Source organism: Callorhinus ursinus, unplaced genomic scaffold (assembly GCF_003265705.2).
Source record: "Callorhinus ursinus isolate GAN/ISIS: 27379988/994484 unplaced genomic scaffold, GSC_fseal_2.0 scaffold76, whole genome shotgun sequence".
Classification (NCBI taxonomy): domain Eukaryota; kingdom Metazoa; phylum Chordata; class Mammalia; order Carnivora; family Otariidae; genus Callorhinus; species Callorhinus ursinus.
In genome coordinates, this window is record NW_027397138.1 from 1,849,540 (window position 1) to 1,862,987 (window position 13,448).

A 13,448-nucleotide genomic window follows, 5' to 3' on the forward strand; every position below is an offset into this window, starting at 1 on the left:
TTTTAGAGATAGGAAAATGAGATCAGACTGTTATGTCTGATTTCCCAAATGGTAGAGCAAGAAGTGAAATATACTTTTTTTTTTAAAGATTTTATTTATTTATTTGAGAGAGAGAGAATGAGAGAGCATGAGAGGGAAGAGGGTCAGAGGGAGAAGCAGACTCCCTGCTGAGCAGGGAGCCCGATGTGGGACTCGATCCCAGGACTCCAGGATCATGACCTGAGCCGAAGGCAGTCGCTTAACCAACTGAGCCACCCAGGCGCCCATGAAATACACTCTTTTAAAAAGATGCTAACAGGTATTTTAATCACTGCAGTGCTAGGGATCATATCTGCAGAAAATGGTGATCTCCTACTTTCAGACTAAGCCAGATCTCAATATGCCTCAGGCACTGCCTGGAGCATTGCTGAGGTCATCCATTTTCTCCCAAACTCTCATTTCATCCTGTTCTGTTCTCCTTAACTGGATTCCACCTCCCACCCCACATTCTCACCCCAGCCCTCTCTCTACAGTTAACAGATTCTTTCATCTCACATTTCTTCTCTACTCCTGACCTATGCGGAAACTGGTCCCTAAGGTTCTGTGTCCCACATGCTTCTCTCTGGCTTCTTACAGACTTTAAGGCAGAAGCGGGGGTCGGGGAAAGGAATCACTTATCCCCCTTCTCCCTGCTTGCCACTTCCTTTCCTGTCTATAAACACCCTGCCCCCCTTGAGGCTAATTGGCTAAACTGCCCTGCCCTTTCCCTTCAAATTTTTCACCTACCTACCTTCAGATTTTGTCAGCGTTCTAAGACTTCAACACCTAAGTAAATCAACCTTCTAATGCCCTGGACTTTGTATGCCTTGACTTTTTCGTTTCCCGTTTATGTGTTCTGTATTCCACCATCTGTTCCATTGGTCACACTCTAGAAATTCTCTTTAAGAAGCTAGACTTTTTCCAGTTCTTGGCTTCTGCATTATTGGCTTTTCTTCCAAGGCCTTCCGTAATGACTGCATAAAGTAGCAACTTGTCCCCCCACTGATATTCGCCATATTAGCATCCTTTTTCCCTTTTATGATATTTAAAAGTGGAATTTGTGTGTTTAGTTGTTTGTTTGGCCTTCTCCACTAGACTAAGGTGATCCTTTGGGGTACAGGAAGAATTATTTAAAAGTTATTACATTAATAAAAAGCATAATATCCTTATTTTAAAAATATATATATAAGAATAGTGATCTACTCAGGAAACAAGGGGGGGGTTGCGGGGGTGGGGGGGGGGGGGGGGGGTGGGGGTGGCTGGGTGATAGACATTGGGGAAGGTATGTGCTATGGTGAGCGATGTGAATTGTGCAAGACTGTTGAATCACAGACCTGTACCTCTGAAACAAATAATGCAATATATGTTAAAAAAAAAAGATAGCAGGAGGGGAAGAATGAAGGGGAGTAAATCAGAGGGGGAGACGAACCATGAGAGACGATGGACTCTGAAAAACAAACTGAGGGTTCTAGAGGGGAGGGGGATGGAGGGATGGGTTAGTCTGGTGATGGGTATTAAAGAGGGCACGTTCTGCGTGGAGCACTGGGCGTTATGCACAAACAATGTATCATGGAACACTACATCAAAAACTAATGATGTATGGTGATTAACATAACAATAAAAAAGAATAGTGATCTAGTATACACATTATAAAATAAAGATGTTAAAAAGGATGAGATAAAAAATAAATGTATTTAAGTATACCATCCTTTTTAACATTTCTAGTTTATAATGTGTATATTAGATCAAAAGTATGTATAATAAAGGGATAGTGAAAAACAGTATTACTGGAAATCTTAATCAGAATTTAAGCATAGAAAACTTCAAATTTTCATTCCATGTTTTCCACATTTTGAAGGTATGTATGCCTGACATGGGAAACATTTTTTAAATTACAAGTGTCTTCTCAGCAGCTGTCATGCAAGAACCTAGAACACAATCATTTGTAAATAATGATTCCAGATTTCAAATATATCTCTAGTAAGAAAATGAAATACTTGGAGAAGCACATAATTTAGAAGGAAAACGTTCATTTTTAAACCAAGTAAGAAACCAGTTTTAAAATAATATGTTTCAGGTTCCATTCCAGATGAAAGGCTCTATCGAATGTTCATCAATAAAAAAGTAACGATGTTGAGACCAAAAGAAGATGAGAACTCTTGGTTTAACTTATTTGTGATTCATCAGAACAGGTAAAAGTATTTTTTGGAAAAAAAAATTTTTTTTTTTAATTTTTGAGTCAAGTATTGAGGTTCCTCAAATCTCTGTTTCCAGGCTTCCATATTTCCATAAACTATTCCTTATTCTTTGAAAGTTGTCAGGGCAGGATCATGCAAAACTTACATGTGCTTTGTGTGACTGCATTTTGAAATTGTTTCCAATAAATGATATCTGTAAAGAATATTTATGACATATGGATAAGGCACAAGAATAACCATAAAATTGAATACTCTTAAATTCAGCAGAGAAGTAGAACATTACCAGTACATTATCCCATGCACTTCCCTGACCCCATCTCTTTCTACATACCCAGAGGGAAGCACTATTTTTAATTTGTATTTAATCAATCTGTTGCTTTTCTTTATCATTTAATCACATCTATATCTGTCACGAGTATTTTGTTTAGTTTTGGTACAACTGGAACCCTGCTATATATTTTGTAGCTGGCTTATTATGTTCCACATTATATTACTAAGATTCATCCATTTTGATGCTAAAAGCATAATTAATTTTCACTGATCTGTACGTTACAGTTTTTCTTGTGTTGGTGGATGTTTTGTGTTATTTCCAGAGTCTTGCTTTTTTAAACCTTTTTGTTGTGAATACTCCTACATGCATCTCCTGATGCATATATCAGGTGTTTTTCTAGAATATATTAAATATAGCTAGATCAGCTGCCTTTTGTTAGCATTTTGAGGAAGTTTGATCTATTGGTAGGGTGCAGGACTGATTGAAAGGAAGGAAGACTCGATGAAAGATTTATTGTGTGGTGACTACAGTTAAAGTGTGGAATGACGGTAGTGATGGCAGTGAAACTGATGTGGAAGGGACAAACCTGAGAAGTTACAAGGAAGAATCCAAAGGGTTTTGGGCCTGATTATATAATTTATTATGTACTGAACAGATAATTTATTCAGTGCAGAATACTGTGGTACTAAAGCCCACTTAAGTGCCCAGTGAAAGGGAAGGCCTTACGAGGCAGCCTTATGTGTGCTCTCAAACAGTGGGTTTCAAAGAAGGAGCAGCAGGCCAGAGTTTTAGTAAGTGCGGTCTTCCTATAACTTGGCACCACTGGGAATTTGTGTTTCTACTTGCTTAGGGCTTCCCAGTTCTGCTACCCTTTCTACTATCCCAAAGTAGGGAAAAGTCAGAAGGAAAAATCATAAGTGACTCCAAGAACTTCAGCCAGAATGAGAGGTGGAATGGCAGCATCAAGAATGGGAACGGGTAGTATGATGTCGATAATGGTTAGTTGCTGGTGATGTTAACATTGATCATGTGATGAAGGTGGTGTATGCCAGGTTGCTCCAGGGTCAAGGTCCCATTTTCCATTTTGTAATTAATATTTTGGGAAAAATAATTGGAGGGTATATGAATATCCTGTTTGGCCTTAAAATTTTGCCCGCTAATTTTAGCATCCTTTGGTGGATCTCATTTCCAGCAATGAATACTGTGGTGTTGCAGTTGTTGTTTTTTATTTTCCCTCATTCTTTCTGCATTTATTAATTGAAATTCTTCTATAAGGAAGATTTGTCCCTTCTCTCTCGTTTATTTGTTCATTTATTTATGTTGTTATGGACTTGAAGGATATTTATTTTATCCTTTGCGTTATAATCCAATACTGTCAGGTTTTTTGTTGTTCTTGCTCTAATTGTTCCAGTTTTGACCATTGAGAGTTCTTGTATTTTAGCCTCTTTGTCCTTTCATCATGCCCTCTTCCTTTTTATTTATTTATTTTTGATCATGTCCTTCACTTTCTGGTACCACAAGATGCTCCAGGCTCATCTTGTATTTTCTACCCTAGCCCTGGAATCAACCACTTTTCCACAGAGCCCTGATTGCCTTTTTTGGAGAACAGTATTTAGAAACCCATATACGGCCGATAGATGTGTTTGTTGCTGCTGGGATTCTCTTAGCCCTCAGTGATCAGAGTTAAGGAAATATGTGTATATATCCTAACCCGTGAAAACACGTCTGTATTTGTTAAAAACACACACGCAAGCATGAGTTTGTACTTATTCTAACCCAGCCCGACAGGTTCATTTTTTTTCTTCTCCCTTTTTTTATGTGGGAGTTCTTTCTCTAACAGAAACCTGGATCATTTTATCTATAATATATTTACTTAATTTTTTCAATCTTGGTTGACATATAAGGTCATTTCAAAATTGCTGACCTGTACCCATGAGAAACAAATTTGCCAACTAGTGTTTATGTAAGTTATTTTTGTCTTTAGCCTTACTATATCTAGTTAAAACACCACTTCTGGACTTACTTAGGCCAGCTTCTTTTCCCCCAGCCCCTTCAACATGATTATGCAGTTCTTTTGTAATACTGTTAGGCTCATTTGTCACCCTCTGCATTCTTACGTACTTTTTTATTGCTTTCATGGACTTATAAAAAACAGGGTTTGTCCTAGTGAGTGACTTTTTAGGAGCTTTTTATATTTTACTTTATTTCCAATTTGTGTCTATACATGGGCCGGTTTCTTTCTCTGGCTGAAAAAGAAAGTAGACTCTGAAGCAGAAGAGCCCACCTTATCATACAAAATATTTCCATAGGGATGTTTTGATCAACTTTTAAGTCACAAATCAGAGTCAGCCCACCAGCATAATCTTCCATCTTCCATGAAGAGCTGGTGCTCTATGAAAGCACAGTTGCATCATATGGTATTCAAGTTATTCTGTGTTTCTTCAGTAACTGTGATTATGTCATACCCTAGATAGATGTTTTTTACATAAAAACATCCCTAGATACACGAGCCTGCGGCTTCTCTGATTTCACTTTCAGCCCTTCCTTGCATTCCTTCTGCTCTGCCATGCTCCTCTCCTTGCTGTCCTTGAACTCACTGAATACATTCCCACTTCAACACCTCTGCCATCGATCTGCTCTAGGACTCTGCCCAGGACTCAGCCCTCTGCCAAGGACTTTCTTCCCTTGCATGCTTGATCCCTCATCGTGGTTTTCTGCTCATGTGTCGCCTGGCAGAGCAGCCTATCCTGACCACCCTCTCTGCATAGTAACATTCCTGTTCTGTGTCACTTCTCCCTTTTTCTCTTTACAGCACTTACCACCACCTGACAGATTATGTATGAGTACACAGGCACACACATGTACATACTGTATTATTGCTTGTTCCCCCACTAGCAAGGACTTTGTTCCCTGCTGTGTCTTCAGTATCTAGAACAGGCCTGGGACACCTGGCACAGAGTAGACCTGCAGGAAATATTCTTGAATGAATGAATATTGATTTGCCTTAAGTGAATGCTAGGTTGAAGTATTTGATCACTTTTTCTTAAATTCCCAGTGATAAAGTCAGTGTTAGGGAAAACTTCCTTCTTGTCTTTCCTCACTTTGGGTTTTCACGTATCTTTTAATAATGACAACTAATCTAGGTATAAAACTGGAGTTTGCAAATCTTCCTACAGTATTTTATTTAGTATTGAAAAGTCATCTCTTATGTAAGACTGAAATTCTTAACTCCCATTCTTATCAGTAAACAAACATGTTAAAAAATGGCTGGACATCTTTAGAAATTTGTTTTTATTCTACAAATTTGTTTTATTCTACAAAGACTTAATTCACTTTCATTTTCTGGCCGCCCCCCCCTTATATATAATCAAAGCAATTTATACGTTTCACTATTGATAGAGCTCGTGCTGCTGCTTTTCTGATTTCACTCCCAGCTCTTCCCTGCTTTCATTCTGCTCAGCCACACTATTGATAGAGTGCATGCTTTTCTGACTTTCCCTCCGTAAAGCCTTTTGCAATCTGCCTCTCAGTGTAGAATTGACCAGTTTCTCTCTTGCGGCTCCTACTTGTCTGTGTCCTGCACGTTTGTAAAGCTTTTGAGGGCAGGAATTAGGTGTTATCTTTGCACCCCTAAACCCTTGAACAGTTTCTGGCACAAATAAGAGATGTAATAAGGCTTTAATGAATGGAGAAAGAAAGGTCTGTACAGCTTTACTTACTATGAAGTGTTTCTGTATCTCTGGACATTGATGTTTATTTTTTAAAATCTTGGTATAGGAGTAAACACGGAAGTACTAACTTCATTCCAGAACAATTTTTGGATGACTTCATTGATCTTGTTATCTGGGGCCATGAACATGAGTGTAAAATAGCTCCAACCAAAAATGAACAGCAACTCTTTTATGTATCACAACCTGGCAGTTCAGTGGTTACTTCTCTTTCCCCAGGAGAAGCTGTAAAGAAGTAAGTAATTGTTTTGTTTTGCAAATCAATTACAATAAAATTCTTGCTACAATCATCCTACAGGTTCAAAGTACTGATGGTTTTTTATATGATAGATTTCTTTATGAAGATTGGTTATTTGGTGTAGTCTATTTTCCCAGATCTTAAAGCCATTTTCAACAGGATAGCGTCCCAGTGGTGGTAATGATTTTGCTGCTTATTAGACATATTCAGGGCTAACACGTTTACCAATTAAATTTCAAGTTAGAGTGCTATGGATGATGATTACTAATTTCACAAAGTCCATTTATAAACCAATTCACCTAAAGCCATTTAATTGAGATTTTTCTGGTTATAAATGCAACATTGTAGCATATCTCATTTCTTTTAATTCTTTAGGGGAATTATATGATAAAGTAGTTAACAGTGATTAAGCCCAATTTTTATGATGGATTTCACCTTTTGAATCCACTCAGCTTTTGATTGTTATGTTAATAATAGGTTTAAAGACTATGGTAGTGGGATGTAAGTTTGGCTTTTTTTCTTCAGAGTTCTGCTAATTCATTTTATGTATGTCTGTGTATGTATATACTCACGTAATCTGTATATGTGTGATAGTCTCTACCATCGATACTACTGTCATAGTCCTAGTAACATTATGTCCTACCTACTGTCTGTCTTGCCTCACTAAAGTGTATATTTGTTTAGGCAGGGAGAGATAAGTGGATTTTATTCTGGGGAAGAATGTTAACATTTTTTTCTGGTGATAAAACATTAAAATTTTTTTAAGAGTATGATTTTATAGAGAAATATTTTGTAGGAACTCAGAGATACAATAGTTTTGGTGTGCAGATTTTTCCGAGAAAATTTACAGTGTGACTAGACTTTCATTTCCCTCCTCATTTCAGACATGTTGGTTTGCTGCGTATAAAAGGAAGGAAGATGAATATGCAGAAAATTCCTCTTCACACAGTGCGGCAGTTTTTCATGGAGGATATTGTTCTGGCTGATCATCCAGACATTTTTAACCCAGATAATCCTAAAGTAACCCAGGCCATACAGAGCTTCTGTTTGGAGAAGGTAATTCCTCTAGATAAAGGTCAATGAGATCTGCTTTAGCTGAGAGTTGATTTACATTGAATTAAATACTCCCATAGAGTAGAAGAAGTCTTTGTACTTGTTACAGTCTCATGAAGCCCATAAGGAAGCATGCTGTTCCATGAGTTTAATTGTATCAAAGACACTTTTTTAAATCTTGGAGATGGAAGAATGTTAAAGGTAGAAGAAACTTTGTTTAATTAAGCCCCCTCCCAGTTCCATTCCTCTTCCTCAAATACCTAACACATAATCTTTTCTTTGTTTTTATTCTGATTTGATAATTTGTTCATTTTATTTATGAAAGCCGACGGTGGCTTTGATTGGGAATGGGAGGATACTGTGGAGGATGAGGAAAGCCTTAGCATCTCTAATAATCTCTGTTAAGCATCCCTTTCAGCCTGAAAGCTACCCCACATGAAATCTTTAAATGTGTCTGCTCTGCGCCTTGTAGCTTCCGCATAAGTACCATACCTCACCTTCCATGCAGATTTGCCACCCCTGAACTTCTGAGAAATTCTAGAGCTGCTGCCGAAGTTGCCTAGATGCACTTGATAACGTGTGAATTGACACCTTAATACCATTAATTGCTTGTAGTTGCTGTAGTTCTTATAATTATCACTGATATTCATCGATTGCTCATATATTCTGGGCACTGTTGATAGCATTTTGCATTTAATCTGCTCAACAGTGCTGTAGGTAGGTAGATCCTGTCATCTGCATTTTATGGAAAGAGGAACCGAACCTTAGATGAAATCACTCACCCAGTGTCACGGCCTTCCTGGTAACATGTAACTCACATAGCTGAAAAGTTGGAGTATGCTGGATTCAAGAGGACTAGACCCAAAAACTCACATTAAGACTGCAGTTTCTGTGTTTAGCCCCCATGACACCTGCTCTGTAGGTAGCTGTCTGAAGCTTCACCCTGAGGACAGTATGTCTGCCGGGTGGCCCCCAGACTCACAAAGTCCTTAGAGCAGAAAGAGCCTGTTTTCCCAGTCATTCCAGATCAACTCCTAGTACTGCTTTCTGTTGGAGTGTCCCTGGGAGGTGGAAAATGGATTGGTTGGTCAGGCCTATGTCGGTCTCTCAGCCTTGACAAAACTGACATTTTAGACTGGGTAATCCTTTGTTGTGGGAGGTTGCTTTGTAGGTGTTGAACAGTATCCTCTCTGACCTCTGCCCGCTAGAGTAGTGTCCTTCCCCCAAGTCATGACAATATTTTTATTTTGAGATTAAAGAAATGCTTGAAAATGCTGAACGAGAACGTCTGGGAAATTCTCGACAGCCAGAGAAGCCTCTTATACGACTACGAGTAAGTCCTTTGTAGATAAAATAAACTTTATTGATTTTCAGAGGATAGTACTATACAGTTTACATAATTTTTTTAAAAAAATTAGTAAGAAGAGTATATACAATAATAATAAAAGCAATCACCATCTGGCACCAGAAATAATAAAGCTGTCAGGATTTGATTTAATCATAGTTTGATTCTGGTAAATTTGATTTTTTTTTCTTTTTTTTAAATTTATTTGACAGAGAGAGACACAGCGAGAGAGGGAACACAAGCAGGGGGAGTGGGGGAGGGAGAAGCAGGCTTCCTGCCGAGCGGGGAGCCCGATGCGGGGCTCGATCCCAGGACCCTGGGACCATGACCTGAGCCGAAGGCAGACGCTTAACGACTGAGCCACCCAGGCGCCCTGATTTTTTTTTTCTTATTTTTTTCATTTTCTGAATAGTCTGTTCTATTTAATAGGTTGGTCAAGTCTCACTCCATCTTTTACTCTCTTTCCCCTCACTCCGTGTGGCCTCCTGCAGCGCTACGCTCACACTCTCCCCTCCTTATCTGTTCAGCGAGGCCCCCCAGTGAGATGGCACCCCCGTGTCTTCTCCCCAGCACTCCTGATTTCACTTACCCTCTTCTGCTTGTTCTTCGTTCTCCACAACACATCCTCCTAACCTGCTATATGCAATGTATTTATTTTGGTTATTGTGTGTCTTCAACTACAAAACTGTAAGTTCCACGAGAGCATGGAACTTTGTGAATTTTGTTAACTAATATATCCAGAGATCTCAGAACAGTTCTGGCATATAGCAAGTGCTTGAGAAATATGTGGAAAGAATTAAGTATTTTCGAGTATTAAAAAATTAAAAGAAATTGAAGCGCTTCCTATGCCTGGAAACCTACTTATTTGTTTCCATCATTGTGTAAAAAAAGTAACAGGCCTCTTTTTTTTTGTCCCTCTGCCCTTCTTTCAATGAGTTCTGCCCCTGTCTTTTATTTTCTTCCAGACCCCTCGAAATCCATAGCCCTTCCTACTCATTTAACATTCTGTTCCTCAGTCCACTATAAACAAGGCTCTCATGCTACCAGCTCAGGTAGAAAAGATGTTCAGTTGTCAAAGCGAGCGGCTTGTTTTCATCTGGCTGAATCACTCTTTGGCTTTCTTATCTTCGAGTTATGGTTGACCCATCCTCTGTCTTAGCCCTCTTTTCAGCCTAGGCATATGGCTTTAAGGACCACCTATAGAGTGATGATGCCCACATCTTTACCTCCAGCTTAGATCTCCGTGAGGTCCAAGAGCCACCACCACCGCCCCCCCCCCCAGCGCCCCAAAGCCTGGTACTCAAGGAATAATCAAAACAGCACTGACATCACCTGGGAAACAATTACTCCTTTTATTTATTTATTTACCTATAGAGAGGGAGGGGGAGAGAGAGAGGGAGAAGCAGAGGGCAAGGGAGAATCCCAAGCAGACTCTGTGCCCAGTGGGCAGCCCAATGCGGAACTCGATCTCACAACCCTGAGATTGTGACCGGAGCCAGAATCACAAGTCAGAAGCTTAACTGACTGAGCCACCCAAGCGCCCCTCATGTGAGGGGAATTAATTAATTAATTAATTAATTAATTAATTAATTTATTTATTTATAAAGATCTTATTTATTTATTTGACACACAGAGACACAGCGAGAGAGGGAACCACAAACAGGGGAGTGGGAGAGGGAAAAGCAGGCTTCCTGCTGAGCAGGGAGCCCGATACGGGACTCAATCCCAGGACCCTGAGATCATGACCTGATCCGAAGGCAGACGCTTAACAACTGAGCCACCCAGGCACCCCGGGAAATTTTTTAAAATGCGGAATCTCAGGCCCTATATCAGACCCACTGAATTGCATTTTAACAAGATCCCTAAGAGATTTGTATGCACATTAAAATTTGAGAAATTCTGGGATATATAGTGTGAAGATAAAGGGTATAGTCAAGAGTCAGAATGCCTGGGTTACTATATGATCTTGAACAGTTGGATCTTTTGTCCCTTGGTTTGTACCTCGTAGATTTACAAGATCAAAATGAATTAAGTATTACCTGTTGCACAGTAAGTAATCTGGTCTGTTCTGTCTATGTCTATCCCATTGTCATTGCTGAAGTTGAACCCTGATTTTCTCTTATCTGGCCTATAAATGCAGCTTCCTTTCTGACTCTGCCTTCAGTTTCTCCTCCCCCCACCCCACCTCTAGCCTCTTTACACTAATGCCAAAGTCATCTTTGTAAAACACAGTCAGTCTTGCATGACTTTCCTGCTGAAAATGACTTAATGATCCCCTAGTGCTAATAGGAACAAATCTTGCATGGCATTCAAGGGTTTACAATGACCTGGTCAAAACCGACCTCTTTGGCTTCTACCTCCTTTTTCTGCCAGAACCTTCTAAGTTCCAGCTGTATTAGACTAAAAGTTACTGTTCCCTGGGTTCAGTGGAGTTTATTTCACTCTTCTGTACCTTCGCCCATGCTGATCCTGCTGTGTGGAATGTGCTTCTCTCCTTCCATAGCATCTCCTTCAACATCCACTTAAAGCTTTCCCTTTTCCAAGAGCCTGTCTTGATCTCCCTTCAGAATCAGTGCTTCTGCCTTTGTGCCGTCGGTCTGCTTTGTATGTACTTGTTAAGTACCAATCCTATTCTGCTTGTACTTATTTATTTACATGTTTGTCCTCCCAGTCAGCTTGTGAATTTCTTGACAACCAAGATTATACTTTCTTATGGCTGTATCCCTGGCCCTTAGCAGAGTGCCTAGCACATTGTGGACTCCTCAGTAAAGTTTGCTTAGTGAATGAGTTTTGTGACTCTTGGGAGCAGAAAATTACAAATCAACCTAAGCTGGAGTATCATTGATAAAATGTATAGAAGAGTTTTGGGGAGACCCAATAACCTGAGCATTTAGCATTTTCTGTTTTATAACATGGTTGCTGTAGAGATGTAATACATAGTTGCTTTGGGAGAACCACATAGTTCTCTTTATCTGGGCAAAAGATCCCATGTTTCTCATCCATGTCTGCCTAATACCATTAGAACCAAGTACAGTTAAATAGAAAATTGACACTCCTTTTGCTAAACACAGTGAATTATTAAATCATTCATGAAACAAAAGAATAGGTATTTTCATTAGTAATAGTCCAAAAGTACATTGTATCAACTAGGGGGCTCTCACTAATTTTATGATTCAGTAAACAAATACTTTTTGAGTACATTTTGTTCTGCATGCTAGGGGACACAGTGATGATAAAACAGGAGGTTTTGAATTTATGGGGCTTATGGGAGGTGGAAGTGTGAGGAGAGACATAAAAAATAGGTAGCAGCAAAATGCCAGCCCGTGCTAAGTGTGATGAAGAGTGTAAACTGGGTGGAGGTTAGGGGAATTTGGATAGGCCAGTGATGCAGTACGATGCTGGTTCCCAGAGTCTATCTTTAGAACAGCTAGTTTAGGGAAATGATTATTATCTCTTGGGAAAAAAAAATGTAGTATGCATTTCTCTTTGGAAAGGTCTCTGTATGACTATAAATTTCTTAACTTAGAGTCTGCCTTGAGAGGGACTGTGACTTCTAAATAGATACTGTACTTTGAAGGTAATCATTTCTCAAAGCTCACATTGGATTCTTTTCCTGCATGACTTTTCCAGCATGTCTTTGTTAGTGTGAAAGTATACCCCTAAGATGATAGTCCAATTAACTAATGCATCTAGGGCTGGCATTTTATTTTAGGAGAGAATTTTCTTTCTGTTATGAAAGTTTAAGTATTTATGTTTAGAAATTTCACCTCCTTTCCTGGTGGTACTCCTGGTACCTAGGCTCTTATCTTAATGTTATCATAGGGGGATGTAAACATTCAGACCTTGTGGGAATTCTTGATGTATCTTGGGTCCATTGAGCAAAATGTCTCGTGTAAGCTCATAAACCTTTGAAGCTTTGTTTTCTCAACAGAATAAAAGGTCTAACACACATCATGATCTTTAACATGACTTGTAGAACATTTATTAGCTTTAAAGTATTGAGCATAAACATAAATAATGAAATTGGTAAACTGTTGTTTCTAGGCCTCATAGCTTATTTTGTATTTCCAGGTGGACTATAGTGGAGGTTTTGAGCCTTTCAGTGTTCTTCGCTTTAGCCAGAAATTTGTGGATCGGGTAGCTAATCCAAAAGATGTTATCCATTTTTTCAGACATAAAGAACAAAAGAAAAACACGGGTAAGCTAGTTATTTTCACAAATTAAATACTTTTTATAGGGCTTACAAAAATCAGTCTTTAGTAAAAGAAACAGAAAATGATGAAAATATTTTTATATGATTATTTCTGATACCTTAAACTGGCAGTTGGAATAATTAAATCGCTTGTCTTCTGAAAATTAGATAGCAATCATTTTAAATCTGGATAACAGTAAAGAAAGGGAAGGCTTTCTCTGGAGATACAGTTTTTAAAAACAGTGCTGCTGAGTAACAGTGCACACAGACTTTAAAGATTTATTGCTCAAAATATATATTATTGACTATACATTATTAGTGTTCAGAGAATATACTCAAATTTTGCATCAAATATTTCAACTTTTGAGTACATAGGGATTTAGGAAGACTGCAGTCTTGGAATAA

At 38.8% G+C, this 13,448-nt stretch overlaps 1 protein-coding gene across 4 annotated transcripts in view; it reads left to right on the top strand.

Moving 5' to 3' along the window:
• Positions 1–13,448, top strand: part of MRE11 (MRE11 homolog, double strand break repair nuclease) — a 78,105-nt gene that overhangs the window by 17,726 nt on the left and 46,931 nt on the right. For 3 of the 4 annotated variants that reach the window (XM_025893520.2, XM_025893521.2, XM_025893522.2), the window contains 5 exons: positions 2,096–2,210; positions 6,265–6,450; positions 7,338–7,509; positions 8,759–8,839; positions 12,923–13,049. In XM_025893520.2, the coding sequence (XP_025749305.1) occupies positions 2,096–2,210; positions 6,265–6,450; positions 7,338–7,509; positions 8,759–8,839; positions 12,923–13,049 (681 nt within the window). The remainder of the gene's footprint in view (positions 1–2,095; positions 2,211–6,264; positions 6,451–7,337; positions 7,510–8,758; positions 8,840–12,922; positions 13,050–13,448) is intronic. The other variant, XM_073887150.1, reaches the window with a different exon arrangement.